The following is an 18,277-nucleotide window of genomic DNA, read 5'->3' as shown; positions in this document are numbered from 1 at the left end:
GTTATTACCATGTGACAAAATCAAGATCGACAAAACACCCGGAGGTTGGTAATAAGATACTCTCTGAAAACATTTTAACCGGAAAACACGATCGAGATCCTAAATAAATTTGTCATTGCAAAACTCCTCGCTCCGAAAAGAATCTCGAGAAGTTTTTCCACTCCTTGTATTATCCAGGGTGAGTTTTCGAGCCGGGCGGTCGCCTCGAAGTGTGAATATTTAAACAGTGAACACCAGGCATTACCCACGGAGCGATATATTCTTGAGTGGTTTTGGCCATAAACCTGTGTCTGTAATGTTTGGCGGTAGTACCACGCCACGATCGCGCCCACTTGGAAACACCCGAGGACCCTAGGCACCCTTGACTCCGGTGGTGTTACACAAGTGGCGGTGATGGTGCAAGGAAGTGCGATCAAGTAGCGCTAAAGGGACCCTGGCGCACATGGGATTCCTGCCTGCGGTGCGGAATGCGAGGAGGAAAAGCGAGAGAGCGAGAGCGAGATAAAAAATTGAAGAAAACGAAAGACGAACGTTGAATAATGAAGAACAGCTAATGGGCCATTCCCGCCAATCTTTGTAACCGCGCTCCGGGTGAAAATTCCGGCCCGATTCCTCGAGCCCGTTTGCATAACGAGGAGCTGCTGCGTGCATCGCAGGCTCTTGACATGTTTGCGAAAATCGTTGGAACGGTTGTATGCCCGCTGGTGAGGGAAGACGCGAGGAGCAACTACCAATTACGCGGACCCGTTTGATCGTGAGTCTTAGTCGTCGACTTGGCCGTGGGGCCTGAAGGGAGTCTCGGTAATAAGAGCTCACAGGATCAATTAGAATAACGAGCATAGGTAGGCACGCCGGTCTCTCCGTACTTCGGGGCTCTGAGCCACGGATTCGTGCGTTAGAAACTCGCGGCGCGATTCGCGAATCGAGAAAACCGACGCGGATGAAGACGGAGACCACGGCGATGACGAAGACGACGACGATTATGATAATGATATAATTATCCGTGAAACAAGTCCCCGGAGAAACGACTCGGTGATTATTTCGCAGAAATTTGCAAACAGCCAAAGTCTCCCGGAGATCGGAAGGACGAGAAGAATTGAAAGGACAGAAAGAAGAGTCGAGACGCCGCAGCGTCGGTGTATATAAGGGTGTATGTAAATGATGGGACCAGTTCCTTCTATACAGCTGAAACCTTATGGGCTATAAGATTCCTCTATCCGCAGATCAGGGCGGACCCTTCGGGATATCAGGGTCCTTTCGAGTTTGGCGGCGCCATAGATTATCTCGCGTGTTCGACGGTGTCCATGCTTGTCTGTAGGGGCACACACGGGCAGAGGGAGCGGTAACGAAACAAAGAGTGCGAGGAATCCGCGAAAACAAACATTGTAATTGGCGCGGGGTGAGGAGGGGGGGGGGGGGGGAGGGAGGGCCCGATCCGTTCTCCCCTCTTCCCCGCGACTCCGACAGGACGCGACGCTATAAAACGGCAGATAAAGCCGCCAAGTTTATGCCGAGTCGGGTCCAACCTTCTTCGGGGCAATAAGACTGAGCGGTGGTCCCTGCACGGGGCCAGGGACAGGAATTTTGCCGGGTCTTATCGCTGCCCGAGCGTCTCATTAAGGCCCTGGTCTCGGGCCTTCTCCACCTTTCCCTTTGTTTTTCAAACCCGAGATTAACCCGACTTGGCTTATCCGTCGTCCGTTGCACGTACGTCGAGCGGCCATTAAAAATTCCGCGACCTCCCGTGTAACTTGATATCTACTTACGGTTTTTATTTTTTTTTATTCTCTTTTCTTCGTACTCATCTTGATGACCACCTCTTGCCGAGCTGGTGCTGTTTGTGCGGTAATGAGAAAAAAATGTCTTCCAGACGTTCGAATGAGAATCGTGCACCGCAGAAAAAAAAAAAAAACAAGTAATCACGTAAACAGGATTGAAATATAGCCTGATTTTTCTATGAGTTAAAATTTGTGTGACGTCGTGATTAGGACAGGTGCCGTGTGTATACATGTCTCAATTTATTCAAATTTCACACATTACACGGTATAATATAAACGAGTTGAGGAATTCGAATTAGAAAATAAACGTGTACTTTTATTCCTGATTTTCCTTTCTTTTTTTTTTTTCTTCTCCTTTTTTTCACCGCAAATTACACCGGTCCTCGTAAAAATCACGCGGCCACAGTACCAATTAGTTTTGATGGAAACCGACTTCACCCTGCGCCGGGAAATTTACAACTATGTTCGCATTCCTGAAACATCAATCTTCTGTTACATGTTTGCACGCAAGTGACTGATTACGAGTCGCCTTTGCAGCGGTTGACTCTGGCGAACGCAGAATTAATTACTTCGAGGCAAGATTTTGGGCCTGAAGGGCCTGAATCTTTATCGCGCGGGGTCCACGTGAACTCGGATCGAGTCACGTTCCGTACTTTCTCATTTGATATTCCTAAAACACGTAACGTCGTGGGCACGTGTTAAACTTGCGCAATATGTCAGATCGTGAGCATGCTTAAATCGGCTGGTTACCCGCTTGCTTGTACGAAGAAACTGTGACTTTAGGCGTGGCACTGCCAGAGGCTAGAATTGCAGCTGCACAGATCTTGAATCGGGTGTTTCGCAATTAAAAGAACAAAAATTTACCCCCGCTGTATAATATTCCGTAATTTATAGAGGAAAATTAGATTAAAACTTTTCGAGATTTTCTTTACGATGTGTGGCAGAGTGAAGCCGGCAACTCTCTTGGCACGGCTTGGAAAACGCTGGTTGTTGCGATAGATCAATATTGTCTCGCGTGTTTCGTCAAACATTAACCAACCCCTGGAATTTAATCCCTCCCCCCGTCAAACGTAAACTCGTGGGTAATAACCTCCTCCAAGTCTTTGTAACGATATTATTGAGAACAATAGAACTAGACTGACGATGAGACGCAGAGCTCGAATTCTGTATTGACAGCTTGACTGTGTCAGGAAATCTGAACAAGAGATAGAAAAGAAGACGTTCAAAAAAAAAAGAACAGTTCCTAACTCATTGCATTCGTTCACACCAAATGAACATTCTCTTAGAATTCTTCAGTGTTTTAAAAAAATATTCCATTATAACCTGCAGAGATTTACATCAAAGAAAAAAACTCGTAAATATTTAAAATTGACTGACTAAGGTGGATTGCTCAATCGCCTAGAGCTAAAGCTTGCGAAAATATGTTAAATTTGAATATTCGGACTATGGGTGGTTGTTTTTTTTTTTTTTGTTTTGTTTTTAGTTTTTTTGTAATAAGTTATGGGAAGCTCGTTGTAGGCCAGCCAGCCTGGGCCGTGCAATTGAAATCACCGACGGCAAGTGTCCTGAGTAAAACAAAACGCGCCTCGTCGTGGCCACCGCGCGATTCAACATAGCCTAGCCGTTTCCGTAATGACGGAAAAATGTAATAACTAGCGTTCACATCGAATGGTAATATCTCCTCGGTTTTTGCGACTTTTTACCATATCGGTGCAGATCAAGATTAGGTACCCGTAAGGCAATGGTATCCATGTAATTGGGCAAATCAAACTGTGAAATTACGGTCGTCACTCTCAGGTAGACAAAGAAAACGGTGTTCATATCGCGTACCTTCAATCTGCAAATCATTCGCGATGATTATATCAGGCTGCAATGATTTCGGAGCTAGTCATTGGCGAAAATCTTGTAGGATCGCGAGGCAGTCGCAGTTTAGTCGGAAATTCCGAATGTCCGACAAGTTTACGACTCGTCCAAAAGTCGTTCGCGTTATCTCAGCGGCTGGTCGTTAGTTCCGTTCGCACGGATTAAGTCAGATCTTTACTCTACACCGGTACACCTCAAATTTGAATATGCAGATAAATATCTTCTCGTACTTGAATGTCTCGTAGGCTCGCTAAATTATTGTATGTTCGAATTTTGAACGAGTTCTGAACGTATTTCGACCTGGCTTCTTACGTCTGACCGCACATTAATCGTTTTGCAAAAAGAAGAGAAAAAAAGATATATATTCCTACTATCTTATACGAATGGTCGTCGTTCCCGTGCTTGACTTCTGTCGAATTGATTTTCTGAGCCGTTATGACGTGAAGAAAAGTAACAGAAAATAGGGAAACGAGAGTGTTAACGATACGATATAGGTTGTGGCGGTGAAATAATTTTTCTATAACGCGTTGCACTCAGGTATTATGATTTTTCATATAAATATTACTATATATTTTGCAGTTATTATTTTTTGTTACAGATCAATAAATATCTCTATAATATCTAATGTGTAATGTTAAACTATGTACAAAGCGATACGCGATTGATGGCAGACTTTTACGTACACACTTATATATACTAACATGTATATATACGCTTTTCGTGTTTCTTTCTTTCCTGTTTTGTTTATAGGTATATCTATATACTTGGCGCGAGGAACGAACGTTTCTCTTCATCTCTGCACAATTCATAAAACACACAAGAGTTTTTGCCGGTGACACTCACTTAGACAAGGCGTGTTTCAATTATTTTTCACCCTGCAGTCTGTGCGAACATGTAAGTGTACATTATATCAACTTGAACATGAACGAAAATGGAAGAGGAAAACTAGAGCGTCATTTGCACGACTCGTTATATTATTATATGGCACGATAATGTTAGACACGGAAACACAGTTGAATCACATATACCTAATATTGCCGGGATCCCTATTATTATGTAATAATAATATATAACGCATACGCGAAGACGAACGACGAGAAGGACGAGAAGGACGAGAAGGACGAGAACTAAGCGGCGACACTGTTCGGATAAACTTCCATTTCGTTTCCCGTTTCCTTTCGTTTAATTCTACTACAACTTTTCTAGGGCACGGCTGTTTGTTAGCAACTCTCTCGTAAGTCTCCACACTTGTTTAGCAGCGTTTTCAAGTCCACTGGGCGATTTGCCCTTGAAGAGGTCCAGGTTGGGTAGGAAATAGTGGGGACACCGTCGGCACTGAAGACACGATATCAGCTGGAGGAATATCCCGTTTATCCTGTCGCCGAGGCAAGCCTCGTCCCACTCGGCCTCGTGAGGATGCTTTTCGCACTCGTACAACAGCAGCGTCTTCATGTGATAGCTGGTCACCGGGTTGCCTGGCAGGTCTAGGTGTCGGTCGCGGAGGGTTTTGAGGATGCTCAGACACCGTCTGCGACTCGCGCCCTGCAGCAGCCGATTCTCCGCGTCGATGAAGGACAGAGCCCAGGCGTCGCCTTCCATCGCCGATTGCTTTCCCTGCAGTCCGATGCACTCCTTCGACAACATGTCGAAGCCCTCGGCCTTCACCTCGGCGACGATGTTGGGATGAGGCCAGGGAATGTGGGGAATCGGCCAGTGCGACGCCGACCGCGGCCAGAGTCCGGCGCACTTGAAGGCCGGCGTGATCTGCACGACGTATCGTTCCCGGATCCTGAGCTTGACCTCGGTCGTGTCGGCGATCATCTTCACCGAGTCCCTGTAGGCGCACTTGTCGCAGGCCTGAGCTACGAGGGTCTGAAATCGCGAGCGAATTTTTCGGGCGGACAGATAGCCGGAGGCCGTGATGAACTCGACCCAGAGCGACATCGAACGCTTTCGGCCGTCGCTGAGCTTCAGGACCGCGCACCCCGGCAAAGTACCGTCGTCGACGAAGTTTAGGACGCCCATCTGATTCAGATATATAACGATCTCGAACTCCGTCGGCGATATGACGTCGAGGCCGTCGAAGCGGCCGTTGTAGTCCGTCAAGGAGGAGATGAACCGCGGCTCCTGGACCTCGACCTCCTTCAGCACGTCCTGGACGACCCGGCATACCTCCTGGATGGTTTTGGTCACCTGGCTCTTCCGCGTCATGACCCGCTCGCCGAAGTACTTGTTTATCTGGTACACCATCTTCGACTGGGCCGCCAGCATGTCAGGCGGAACCAGCATCCTGGATCGGTCGCTCTTCGCTTCAAGGGCTCGAACCGCTGATCTCTCCGTCGCCACTGACAGTCACCGCATCCTGCGCCCGGGCACCGACGCTTCGACGAACGAACTTATCCAATAAATCCTGCTACCCTCGGCGGCGAGCCGAACGGCCACGTCGCGACGGACGACGACGCGCGAGCTCTTGAAATCGGTGGATCGCCGGCTACGGACACGTCTTCGACGCTGGAGCGGAATGAGGACTGCGGCTGCCACCTCTCGCCGACTCTACCTCTGCCTCCTCTACCGAGGGACGAGAGGCAGGTGAGACCGAACCCGACGTCCCTACTCGACGCCGGCGAACCGCCAATCCTCGAACGCCGTTCGGCGTCCGACGCCCCCTCGGAACCGCCTACCGCGATCGATCCGGAGACCTGAACGTCTAGTCGTCCTCCCCCTTACGATATTACGCACACTATACTGCCCGCCACGCGTGAGGGCACGATGCGTGTCTCTTATTTCTGCAACGAATTATTTACCGGATCTTCGACTTTACCCTAACACCGTTCCGAAATACTCTTGTTGGACTCGGCTTTCATTCCGAGCAATACCTACGCCTGTGTGATTTTTGTTTTCACCTCACGAGCAGCTCTTGCAAGTTATTCAAAAGTGCTGAACTCAATGATCGTCGAGTTTATAGAAATTGTAGATGATCTCCGTCGAGGCGTTAACTGGAAACCAGAACGAAAATTGTGAAAATCTCGGAAATCTTATTGCAGTACGCTAGAATTGGTCAAGATAAGTTGTAGTCCTTTGCCTGAAACTCTATAGATCAGCTCCTCGTCTGACTCCAGCTTGGAAAGCACCGTTCAAGGTAAAATCTCATGGAAGAATAATCTAACTTTGATGCTCAAAAATTGTTCTAGTCAGAGAATTGTTATTGCTCACTTCTGGTAGTTTGAGGAAAAGTAAAAGCATGCTGCCCCTACGATCCTTCGGCTACTATGGATCAGCGAGCACGACAATTTATAGGATTTTCAACTGGTCGACACAGAGAGATGGTCCGATGTGCAAGATCGGTACATTTCGCAGAGTGAAAGTATCGAAGTTATTTCGAAGTCAAGATTTAATCACGTGATGTATTCACTTTTCTGTGGCCATGATCAACGATGAAGGAACAAAGCCGTCAGCAATCTCTCCTAATATAACAATCCGACGGGTCATGGATGTGGAAGAAGGTCTCGTCCTTCGGTCATTCGTTGGGGTGGTAAACCTGAAAGTCTCTCTTTGTTTTCTCGACTGCTCTGGCTATGTGGCCCGTAATTTGTTAAAGACAATCTCGAACTGATCGTTGGTTTATAGTGCTGACTAACGTTCGACTCTTGTCTTCATCCACGTGTTTATTGCAGTCATAAAAGTGTCTGTCCATGTTAACGCGGGAGGTACGAGCCAGTTCGACGTGTCTGTTAACCACGCGCGTTTGAAACAACTCTGGTAAATATTCAGGGTATGGAATTTCCGAAATCGCACGGTGCGGTCTCTGAAATAAAATTTTACACGATGCTTCAAATTCTGAGTATTTTATGTAGCGTGTTTCTTGCAGGTTTTAATAATTTGAGTCAAGGAATGTGATTCACCTAGAGATATCGAGATTTCATCCTTCACTCAGATTCAAGATCGCCTTTACTACAAAAAATAACTGACTGCCCGCGTATCTACAGACAGATCAGAAAAAAAGGGACCCGATTCTCGTAGGTTCTTTGTGCCCGTGCTTCTCTTCGCACGGGGAAGTGAGTTCGACGCTAATAAGGTAATTTTAATGACGAGGAAAGAATTCCTGAAACAACGAGAACCAACGAACAGGTCGTTTTAATGGTGGGCGCCAGGCTGGGCATCGGGTATCCGATAAATTAACGAATGAAACAGTTCCTCTTCTTCCTGGGGTTCTCGGATGGTTGGAATATAGAAATACAGAGGTAAAACGGAACGTATAATGTCTTGAGCCTGGGTTCTGATAAAAATCTTTAATTCAGTCTTAGTCGACACTCGTTGTACGTAACCGTCTCCATACAGCGGGATAATTATCAGCACTCATTAAGACTTTGGGAGGGAACGAAAACCAGGTAATAACTGGTAGCGACCTCCAGTTAAACACAGAAGCCAACTACTTCACGTCGTCGTTTACAAGAATGCCTACATCTCCCATGGTGGAAATCCAAATGTCACGTATCTTCGCTAACGTCGCGTCGTTTCAGTAAATTATTATAATTGACCGCGAGGTACAAAAAAATATGGGAAAGAAAAAGAAACGTCGCCAAGATTAAACATCCAAGACTCCTAATTGAAGCTTTGCTCTCTTCCCCCGCTCTGAGAGTGAAACTTGGCATCATTCACCGCATTATTATTTAATACGCGACAATGAAAACTGTAGAAAAATTATCGAAATTCTTGCAATTCATCGCTGTGCTAGAGATCATTTTTTAGAAAGGTTGAGTTTCGACATGCATCGACTTTCAACTTTTCACACAGACCTGGGGAAACAAAAAGAGAAAAGAGTTACCTATCTCTATTCCGTCATTATATTTTCAAATACAGCCCGCCAACGCGCTGCATGTAAATTTCTTGTTTCTTTTCCAACAGGTGTTTGTCGAATGCCATACGACTATACGGAAAGAATTTTTTATTCACGTCTTCCGATGAAACCGATCGCCGCTCCTTATTTATGGTGAAATAAATTGCGTTACGCGGGAGATAAGGTCTGTGTTTTATGGACGATTCGTCGATAGGAAACAATTTTTTTTTTTCAAACCAATCATTGCCAATCGTGCGAGAAACATAGTAATAAAATTCATTCTACATCGGTATAATAATACTTAATTAGTGAGCTGTAAATGGTTTATGGGAAATTGTTTTTCAAGTAAATGCGTTACTTAATTGCTCGGTACGTATATACAATTTTATTGTTTGCAAATATAAAGGTTTAATTTTAACAAATAAATAATTTTCTTTTTCTTTCAAATATAAAATTTAGTAATATAGAAAAAAAACTATTTACAGTCAACAATATATACGCGGTAGCGTAGAATCTCTTTGAGGATTTATAAGGGCCGCATGTTAATGGGCATAGAAATGCGTGATCAACTGTTAATAATACATGTAATGACGTTATAGTAAGGATAAATGGTATAGTGGTAGTAATCGATAACAAATCACATTACGCTTTATTGTATAGTACGAAGATTCACGAACAAGTTGTAGCATAGCTTTTGCAGGGTGTGTCTACACGATGACGCAGAATAGTTACAGTACGGTATTAAAAACTGGCACTTGTAAACCAGATCGCAGGGAATGAAGTTCCTCGTCGGGCGGAATAAATTAAAATTAGTAAAGAACGCCCCACGTCACAAAGCGCAAATTTTAACGAAGCGATTTCGTTACACGTCCGAAAGCACGAACGCGTAATCTCAGAAATCTATGCGGTATTGACGTTGAACTGACGTTTATATACATATAAATTATTGTACTCGTTGACGCTACTAGAGGTGCTCGAGAGCCCGACTATTGGTCAGAAGTTCGCGAGTAAGTCGCCACACTTGCTTAGCAGCGTTCTCCAGTCCGCTGGGCGACTTGCCCTTGAATAGATCGAGGTTCGGAAGGAAGTAGTGCGGACATCTCCGACACTGCAGGCAGGATATCAGCTGCAAGAAAATGCCGTTTATCCTGTCGCCGAGGCAGGCCTCGTCCCACTCGGCTTCGAGGGGGTGTTTTTCACACTCGTACAACAGCAGCGTCTTCGTGTGATAGCTGGTCACCGGGTTGCCCGGCAGGTCTAGGTGTCGGTCGCGGAGGGTCTTGAGGATGCTCAGGCACCGCCGACGGCAACCGCCTTGCAACAGCCGCGTCTCCGCCTCGGTGAAGGACAACACCCAGGCGTCGCCTTCCATCGCGGACTGCTTTCCCTGCATGGCGACGCTCTCCTTCGACAGCAGGTCGAAGCCCTCGGTCTTGACCTCGGCCACGTGGCTGGGATGAGGCCAGGGAATGTGGGGAATCGGCCAGTGCGACGCCGACCGCGGCCAGACGCCGGAGCACTTGAAGGCCGGCGTGATCTGCACGACGTATCGTTCCCGGATCCTGAGCTTGACCTCGGTCGTGTCGGCGATCATCTTCACCGAGTCCCTGTAGGCGCACTTGTCGCAGGCCTGAGCTACGAGGGTCTGAAATCGCGAGCGAATTTTTCGGGCGGACAGATAGCCGGAGGCCGTGATGAACTCGACCCAGAGCGACATCGAACGCTTTCGGCCGTCGCTGAGCTTCAGGACCGCGCACCCCGGCAAAGTACCGTCGTCGACGAAGTTGAAGACCCCCATCTGATTCAGGTACAGAACGACCTCGAACTCCCCCGGCGAGACAACCTCCAGCCCTTCGTACCGCCCGTTGCACTCCGTCAAGGAGGAGATGAACCGTGGCTCCTGGACCTCGACCTCCTTCAGCACGTCCTGCACCACCTTGCACACCTCTCGAATGGTCTTTTGGATCTGGACCATTCGCGCCTGCACCCGTTCACCGTAGTACTTGTTTATCTGGTAGAGCATCTTTGACTGGGCCGCCATCATGTCCTGCGGTACCAACATCTCTTCGGGTCTCGCGATTCCGTGGAGGACCTTCTTCTTCTTCTTCTTCTTCTCTCTCCTTCTTCTTCCTCTCCTTCATCTGATCACCTCGCCTGCAGCCGGAATCCCCGTCAGGGTTCGCCTCAGGTCAGCCACAGGCTGGAGACGCTCGTCGCCGTCATGACGACCGTGTAACGCAAATCCGAGGAAGACGCGTGCGGGTCGAGTTTGCGACCTGGATAGCGACGCCAGCGACCGGAGGACCACTGAGTCTCTTTGGCAGGTGCGCTGTCGCCGGCACGGAGCGTTCGCCCCGCGCTACGATTTCAACGCGCCGACGTGGGGGCAAACTTTTGACGCGTCGGCACCGCCTCCCGACGCCGAGCGTCGCGAGTGTGCGCGTGGAACGCCACGCCCCCGGATGCTCTCCCGGAATTACATGCCACAGAGCGCCAGCACCGAAATACCAGCATCTGTCACTTGTTCCGATCTCCCGACAACCCTCAGGTACAGGTATTGATGTCCTTCCACAAATTTCGGACCCTTTTACTCACAGTCGCGCTGCCAGGTTTCGCGATGCGTTTTTCTCATTCAGCGGGATTTTTAACAGTCGTGTAATTTCACTTCGGTTATAATGCAATCGCGAAATTTTCAGACCATCGTCGAAGACTGCATCATTCGAGCTGCGAATAATTTTGCATCTTTACGAGGAAGATCGCGTGCCGTATTATCGCTACCTGTGTCCGTAAGTTTACATGCAAATGGATGCGAGACGTTCACGTTATCGTTTTATTGCAGGACTTCATGCGCCGCATGTGAATTGTATCGGTAAGCGAGTACACAAGACTTTTGTCCTCAGGTACTTGTTTAAAGATTTATTTCAACTCATTCTACTTTCAATACTCTTCTTCCGCGGACACTGTACCCGCTAGTGGTTTTTTCTCCAAATATGATAATATCTACGCGGATCAAGAAGTATCGGACTACCGCGGTGGTAACGCTAAGTGATCCCGAACCAACGAAAATCGAGCAACGAAATTTTCGAAACGGATCTTCCTCAAAGGTTCCGCTGCCTAGCGAAGCGTGAAATTATCCTTTTAAATTTTTACGTGCACTGCGCTGAACACAGGAGACGATCTCGGAGCACGGCATCGTTCAACCGCGCATCATTTTCCTTTCTTTTTTCACTCTCTTCTACTACAGCTTCTTTTATATATACATGTAAAAAGAGCAGAGCCTCTCGGATTTCATTTATATAAAATTACGACATGTAAAGTATCTCGTATACCTACCCACGAGTCCGGACCGAACGAGGAACGAACGAACGTTGACGATTATATCTGTACCCAAGAATGCACTGCTGCATAGCGCACACGGTCCTTATTTCTTGGAAACTCCTCTCCACGCTGCATTATAGACGGGCAAGAAATTTGAAGCTATATCTTCTCTTTCCGTTTTCCCGAATTTACAACAAACGATTCACAACGGTCTTCTTTCACTTCCAACGATACGTCAAATCCATATTCATATACGCGCGTACCGTCCGATACCTACCATCTCTAAAATCTACATACCGTTGACCTCGTCAAAGGCCGACCGAATTGCTCTCGCTTACTTCCAAAATTCGTAACAGTCGATGGAAAAGCGTTTCTGTAACGAATTCCGATTCCGGAGCTTTCAAATTCGTCCAGGGTCAACCGGTGGCGTCTGCAACAGCTTTACCGGGCACTTGATCCCCTGCAGATTAGGAAGTTGTATTCTCGTAAATAAACCTGCTCGTCTCGTTGTTGTCCGGGGTATATGACGTGATCGCTATTTAAAGATGTGCAGATCGGGCATCGGCATAAAAGCCCGCGTATCACGTACCCTCCTTGCGCCTCTGGCTTATCCATGTGACGAACGATGTGCGTAGGCGGTACGTGGACGAATGCACACCTTCTCGGAGTTCCGAACGGCAGACGTACACCTCTGGGTATTGTAATCGCGAAATGCCACCGCGATCATCGAGCATGCGGTGCACGCACCTCGTCCGATAACTCCGCTGAAAGAAGGATCATTTGAATATTCGACATCGGCATGAGAAGCAGACTACGATCTGCGGCGATGAGAACTCAACGTCGACATTGTACGCAGGTAGGCGTCACAACCATGTTTTGCGTACTCCTGAATTTGGCAAGAACCGCTCCATCGGACTTCTCGTAGACTTCGAGTAGCCTGAATCACCTTCGAATACATTTTGATCTGTACAACTCGTCATAAGTTTCGAAAAGACAATGGTCCGGAAGGTCCCGAAATACCTGAAAGTATATTATTTCAAAGACCCTTGAGAACCCGGAAGGTATATTCCGACATTGTATTGGCAATCCAGAATTTCGCTAGCTTCTAACTTTCTCGGGACGCCTGATTGGCGCACTGGTATCAGAATGTTTCGAACATTCGCTTGCGTCAGTGTTCGTTGATCCAACGAACAATATTATTCGTGACACAATTTTAATGCGACCTTATCTATATTGTCGTGATTTGTCAATGTTGATTCATTACTCATGCTCAGACGCTGTAAATTAGGCGCAGCGATGCCGTGACGGCAATTCGATTTCGATCCAATTGTCAAGGCTGACCTCGGAATATCATTTGTATAAATAAATGTAGACGCGACAGTGCGGTTTAATTGCGTTCAAATTTTCGTCACGATTCCAGTACCGTGAGCAGTAAATTTCGCGGGTTTTACGAGCGGTGCGAAATTAAAATTTTTATTCATTAAGAGGCCGGGTACGTCGCCCTTCGTTAAATTTATCGGGTAAACGTACCTGCCCGGTATGTATTTGAATATGTTAAAGCAGCGTCCCGGCGATCGGAGGATAGCAGGAAAAATTTCAAACGTGCATTCGCGCTTCGGGAATATCTGCATCGCCGGGAACGGGCGGAACGTAATCGAATTTGCACACCGAAATCCAATCCACTAGGAACAACCGAGGGTGCGCATCCCCGCGCTTCGCTAATATGACTTGATTCACGAGCCTGGCGCCCAGCCGCCCCCCGCGGTACAATTCGGGGGTCAAACACTCTGCGCCACGGAGCAGTCTCCGACACCGTCATCCGGGCTCTGCATCAGCGCCAGGGTACCAGCTCCAAATGTGCCTTTCATCATCCCATCCGGACGCGTGATTCGTTTATACCCTGAATTATTTACACACTCCGCGTGCCGCGTCCGAGCTGACGGAAGGGAATAGGGTTAAGGGAGTGTCGTTAACCCTCGATTCTCGACACTAGACGGAACCATATGACTCGAGAGGCTAAACATTCCGACGCCATTACCGTTCCTCAATTCCGTCACGGAGACACGTACACCGATTGATCATAGATTCAGCTGTTACGGTCGACAAGTCGAACTCGGGTCGTAATTTGACGCGCGTTTTACGCCGCTTAAACGGTACGTGCGCATGCAGCGTCTTCGCTTGCCTGCCTTTTACAAAGTGCTTCGAGCACACCAAGCGCGGCTCCCTTTTGACGGTAAGTGCAGAGGGTCTCGCAGGCTTCGTACCTTTGCCTAGTTTGTCGAGTGACATGTTATAGTCTTCGGATTACGACGATGGATCGCGCAACGTCTTTTCACCATGGGGCTGGAAAAAGAGCAGCGCGCGCTGCTCGATGTTTCGCAAACACGTCTTTTGTAGGGGGATACGCGAGCGCTGATCTCGAGACTCGAACTCCTTTCATTATTCCACTATTTTCTATTCTTCGCCTCGTTTTCGCCTGCGGAGAGAACTCGCGCATTGTGCGGCCGCTGCACGATCTCCGGGATGGCCAAGATGCTCGTGGGTAACAGGCCCTTGTAAATCACAACGACCCAACGTCGTCGTTTGGCTAATCCCGAGTAATCCCGAGCTCGGGAGAGTTGAGCCTTGCCAGCCGGTGATCTGATCTCCGCAGCCTCCTGCACCGTCTATTTTCAAAATCGCAGGGAGAGTTTTACGCGGCTCGTCCTTGTCCCGTAGAGAAAATCAAAATCGTCGAACCGACCGAGCCGGAACGCTAGGCGAAAAGCAAAGGACACGGGTAATTCTGATGTCGCTTACCGTTAGACGGAGACGCGATTCCAGGCGTTCGTAACGTCTAATCGTCAGGTTTGTACGACTGTCGTCGTCCCCCATTCAGACGGTAGTTACCGAGTGCAATTAACGTCGCAGTGACACCAGGCCGGGAGCATCTGGTGCCGGAAGCCGCTGCAGTCTTATTTTTTACTTTATGGTAAATGGGAAACGGTTAAGTTGTTTGTTGGTTTGTTATTGGGTACGAGTTAATTAAACCCCTCCTATAAATTCCTTCCCCGATAATATTTATGACACGCGTTTATATAGCTGCCCCCGCGTGAATCAGAGAATAATTATATGCAAAGATGGAAACGGAGTTGTTCAATGATATTTTGTAACGAACCGCAGGCACGTTTTTCCTACTTTCTACTTTATCGCGTAATTGGAGGTAGGTATACAACGAACACTTGCCGATTCCCCTGCGTTACAAGGTGCTCCGGAGCTTAATTCTCGAATCCTTGCATCGTGCGAGTCACGAAATGGGTTGCAGCGGTTATTTGTCTTTCACAAGGCGAGCAGCACACGCCGTGATCCGCGTCCTCGGGATGAGTGATTCCATCCGCGGTGGTCCCTTTGTGCGTTACCGGCCGCACTGCCGTTATCTCGTGTGAGATGCGGCAATAAAGGTATGAGAACACGCACGTGAGGCACATAACTCATTGCCGGGTCTCGGGGAGGGTAACCGAGGGGGGAAATCGTGACGGTGGGTACATATGGTTACAGCGTAACAAACGAACGATCGGACGAAGGATGGAACGGCCTAGACGCATACTGCGGACAGCGCCCTCATCGATCCATACTTCCATGTACCGCCGTGAAGTGAAATCGTGTTCCTGGCCGTTTCTCCCATCGATTAACTATTCGCCCCGACGATTAACTGCCGGCTTCAGGTAAACCGAACCCCCCAACTCGTGTACCCGATCGTCAACCTTCGACCGGAATCCCGAGTTCCCGGCAATTGCGGCTAGTCCATCGATTCTGCCCACCCCGTCACAGAGAGCCTTGCCAAAAAAACACCGCAGGTCCCGGGGGACGCTCAAAGGTGTCGGATGAGTGCCGCACTGCATACTCGAGCACACGCAGACAAGGCTGATGCGAGACAGGGGCGGGTGGGCATTCTGGGGGCACTTAATCTGTTTGTTGTACACAATTCAGCGGGACTCTCTGGGCTGCTAAGTGGTTCTCCATTCTGTCGAGCGAGGAGGAGCGACGAGTGTTGCAGGGCTAGAGCAGCGGGACGCTGCGTTTTGTGCGGTACGTTATGGGGGGCTGTGAACGAGACACGTGTTGTTACATCACATGCTGCTCCGAAGCCCGGCTACGTTCCGGGGTGCACTAATCATCCGCCACTTGACACTCAGTGACATGGACGTGTCCGGGAGGCGATGCTCTTTTGCCTTTGTTCGCCGCTGAACGAACCGTCAACAGTTCTGTTCGCGTATTTCACTGCCGAGTGTAGATAATTATTGCAAAACAAATCGAACGCGGAATTGGTTCGGATCGTGAAAAAGTCCTGGCTCCGTGATATATCCGACGGTGAAGCAGGAAGCAGAGATCCATTATCCGAGCAACCGCCACCCAAGGATCAGGAGGTGCGGAACACCGCCCGTAAGTTTCGGAAGGGAAAACTTTCTCGAAAACAATGAATTATTTAAATGACACGGCGGAGTTGCGCCGCGGCGCCCGGGAAGGCGTGAGTAGTATATTTTCATTCTCGTCCCTATTTGTCACGGATCGAGAGAAGGACGACGACTCGAATACTCAACGAGACACGACGGAAGCACAGAGTCCGTTTTACGCCGTGGCGATTCCCAGGCTCGATGAAAATCATTGGCCCTCTTGATGCGGCCGCGGATTAATTCCTCTCGAATTTCCAACCTTACGTGACCTATCTTCTACCCGCCTCGAGACTGAATCGAATAATGGATTCTGCGGCATGATTCGCAGGGTCTTATCAACCCGCTGCAGTATTTGTGAAGGAGGAGAAGGGCGCGCTGCAGGCCTCAGGAGCCCACCACTCCCCTGCACTCCGTTATCCTTTGTTTTTCATCCCGTTTGTCCCGCGGATCGTGCATTCAACTGAATCTCGTTTAATCTTCTTTCGTGAGGTAATTCTCACGCGACGCCCCTCGTGTTGTGCCAGGCACCAGCCACAATGGCTGCGATCGAATTGCCAGGAACGTGGAATTTCTCTTACCACTCACCGCTTGATCAAGGACTACCAATCCACCCACACAAATGCGACACTCCTTTACCGCATCGATGGAACAGTAATTCTACCGTCGTTCATCGGACTGTTTTCCCATCGGGGAATAGTCGAGGGCTTTGTCCCGGGGCGTCGAAACCGCGCTGCAAACTCACATGCCAGTTTTAGAGCCCCAAGAGATTGAACCTAAAGCAGCTTCGACGGGAGTTAATTGGGTTCGAGCACGTGTCCCTGCTCGGTGATGATAATCCCGCGTCTTATAGAATCGTTGGCATTTTTTTCATCACCGGTGCTTTTTACCTCCCAACATGGCGATGCCGGGCCGTTCGGTCCGATCCGGATTTTCTGTCACTGATCGAGTGATCGCGAAGGGCTGTCAATCGCCGGAGAGATAGAATAACCTGATAAGGCAAACGGTCCTCTTTTTGCGCAGGACGACGCGACGCACCGCGGCGGTTATCCGAGCTGGCAGCGTCCTTTCCGGGACGACAAGAAGTCCCGGGCATCGTTGAGTCGTCGCGGTTTTTTTTTTTTTTTTTACCTCGTTCCTATTCCTACCGCAACGCGGGACATCCGCCTTTGATAGTCTTCGGTATAATTTGATAATTTCATTCCTTGCGGATCTTAATCGGGTCTCGCCGATAGGTCGCGCTCTCATTAGCCACCAAAATTGAAAGCCCCTCGGCTCCGGGTCGCCCTCGCCCCTCCTGAGAAAGGAGACCTCGCTTCGCTCGGCGCAGGTCCACGTCGAGTCCTGGGATCGATTCCCGTGACTCGGCAAGGCTCCTCCCACCGCGGCTCGGCCATCTTGGACTCTCGGAGGGTTCACTATATCACATCACACCTCGGCTCGTGCCTATATTCACGTGTGTGAGTGCCCGGGGTCCTCAGCTCTCGATGCTCGACCAATCGAAGACGGAGCTGACGGTTTTTCAACCGAGATTTTAGCCGATCGGTAAATTTTGAAAAAGCTCCGTTTTTCCTACCCCCAGCCGTCATTGATGATTAACCGACCGCTTTCTTTTCCTTCTGTTACAGGTCCTCAAGTACTGCGATCACCTTCATGGAAAATGGTACTTCTCGGAGGTGCGTGCGATATTCTCGCGTCGCTACCTGCTCCAGAATGTTGCGATAGAAATATTCCTCGCGAGCAGAAGTGAGTATCCGCCGCACCTTCTTTACCCTCTTTAAATTAACCTTCCAACATTCTGCGACCGATTTCTTGCCCCCGTTTTATCAGCCTCCGAGCCGAGATCCGCGGATCGGAATGTAGAGCTCGCTCAGAGGTGTGCCATCGCCGACGTTTTTACCTAATAAATATCACCCGCGGATTGCACGGTTTCTTACAGTCTTCAAATTTATTATTTCATCTCGGGCGGTTGGGGGACGAATTAAACGCACCTGCTCGTCGTCCGTGCAACTTTTTCCCGGTCATTCGACTCGTCTAAGTCCGATCAGCGT

The 18,277-nt window shown here is 48.7% G+C and overlaps 3 protein-coding genes across 3 annotated transcripts in view; 1 reads left to right on the top strand and 2 right to left on the bottom strand.

Moving 5' to 3' along the window:
* rg (A kinase anchor protein rugose) overlaps nt 1-18,277 on the top strand; it is a 157,525-nt gene that overhangs the window by 121,898 nt on the left and 17,350 nt on the right. Inside the window, exon 38 of the mRNA XM_046633230.2 lies at nt 17,855-17,972. Coding sequence (XP_046489186.1) covers nt 17,855-17,972 — 118 coding nt within the window. The remainder of the gene's footprint in view (nt 1-17,854; nt 17,973-18,277) is intronic.
* LOC124222373 (protein mab-21) lies at nt 4,200-6,184 on the bottom strand. Its single transcript, XM_046633242.2, has one exon. It carries the CDS (start codon nt 5,928-5,930, stop codon nt 4,833-4,835), a length of 1,098 nt encoding a protein of 365 aa, XP_046489198.1. The 5' UTR covers nt 5,931-6,184; the 3' UTR covers nt 4,200-4,832.
* LOC124222374 (protein mab-21) lies at nt 8,849-10,776 on the bottom strand. The gene has a single exon (XM_046633243.2). It carries the CDS (start codon nt 10,538-10,540, stop codon nt 9,443-9,445), a length of 1,098 nt encoding a protein of 365 aa, XP_046489199.1. The 5' UTR covers nt 10,541-10,776; the 3' UTR covers nt 8,849-9,442.

Source organism: Neodiprion pinetum, chromosome 6, assembly GCF_021155775.2.
Source record: "Neodiprion pinetum isolate iyNeoPine1 chromosome 6, iyNeoPine1.2, whole genome shotgun sequence".
Lineage (NCBI taxonomy): Eukaryota > Metazoa > Arthropoda > Insecta > Hymenoptera > Diprionidae > Neodiprion > Neodiprion pinetum.
Note: the sequence above shows the minus strand (reverse complement) of the source record. Positions and strands in the feature narration are given on the sequence as shown.

Excerpts from the sequence above, each read along its gene's own strand:
- LOC124222373 (XM_046633242.2), bottom strand. The coding sequence starts at position 5,930 with ATGCTGGTTCCGCCTGACATGCTGGCGGCCCAGTCGAAGATGGTGTAC.
- LOC124222374 (XM_046633243.2), bottom strand. The coding sequence starts at position 10,540 with ATGTTGGTACCGCAGGACATGATGGCGGCCCAGTCAAAGATGCTCTAC.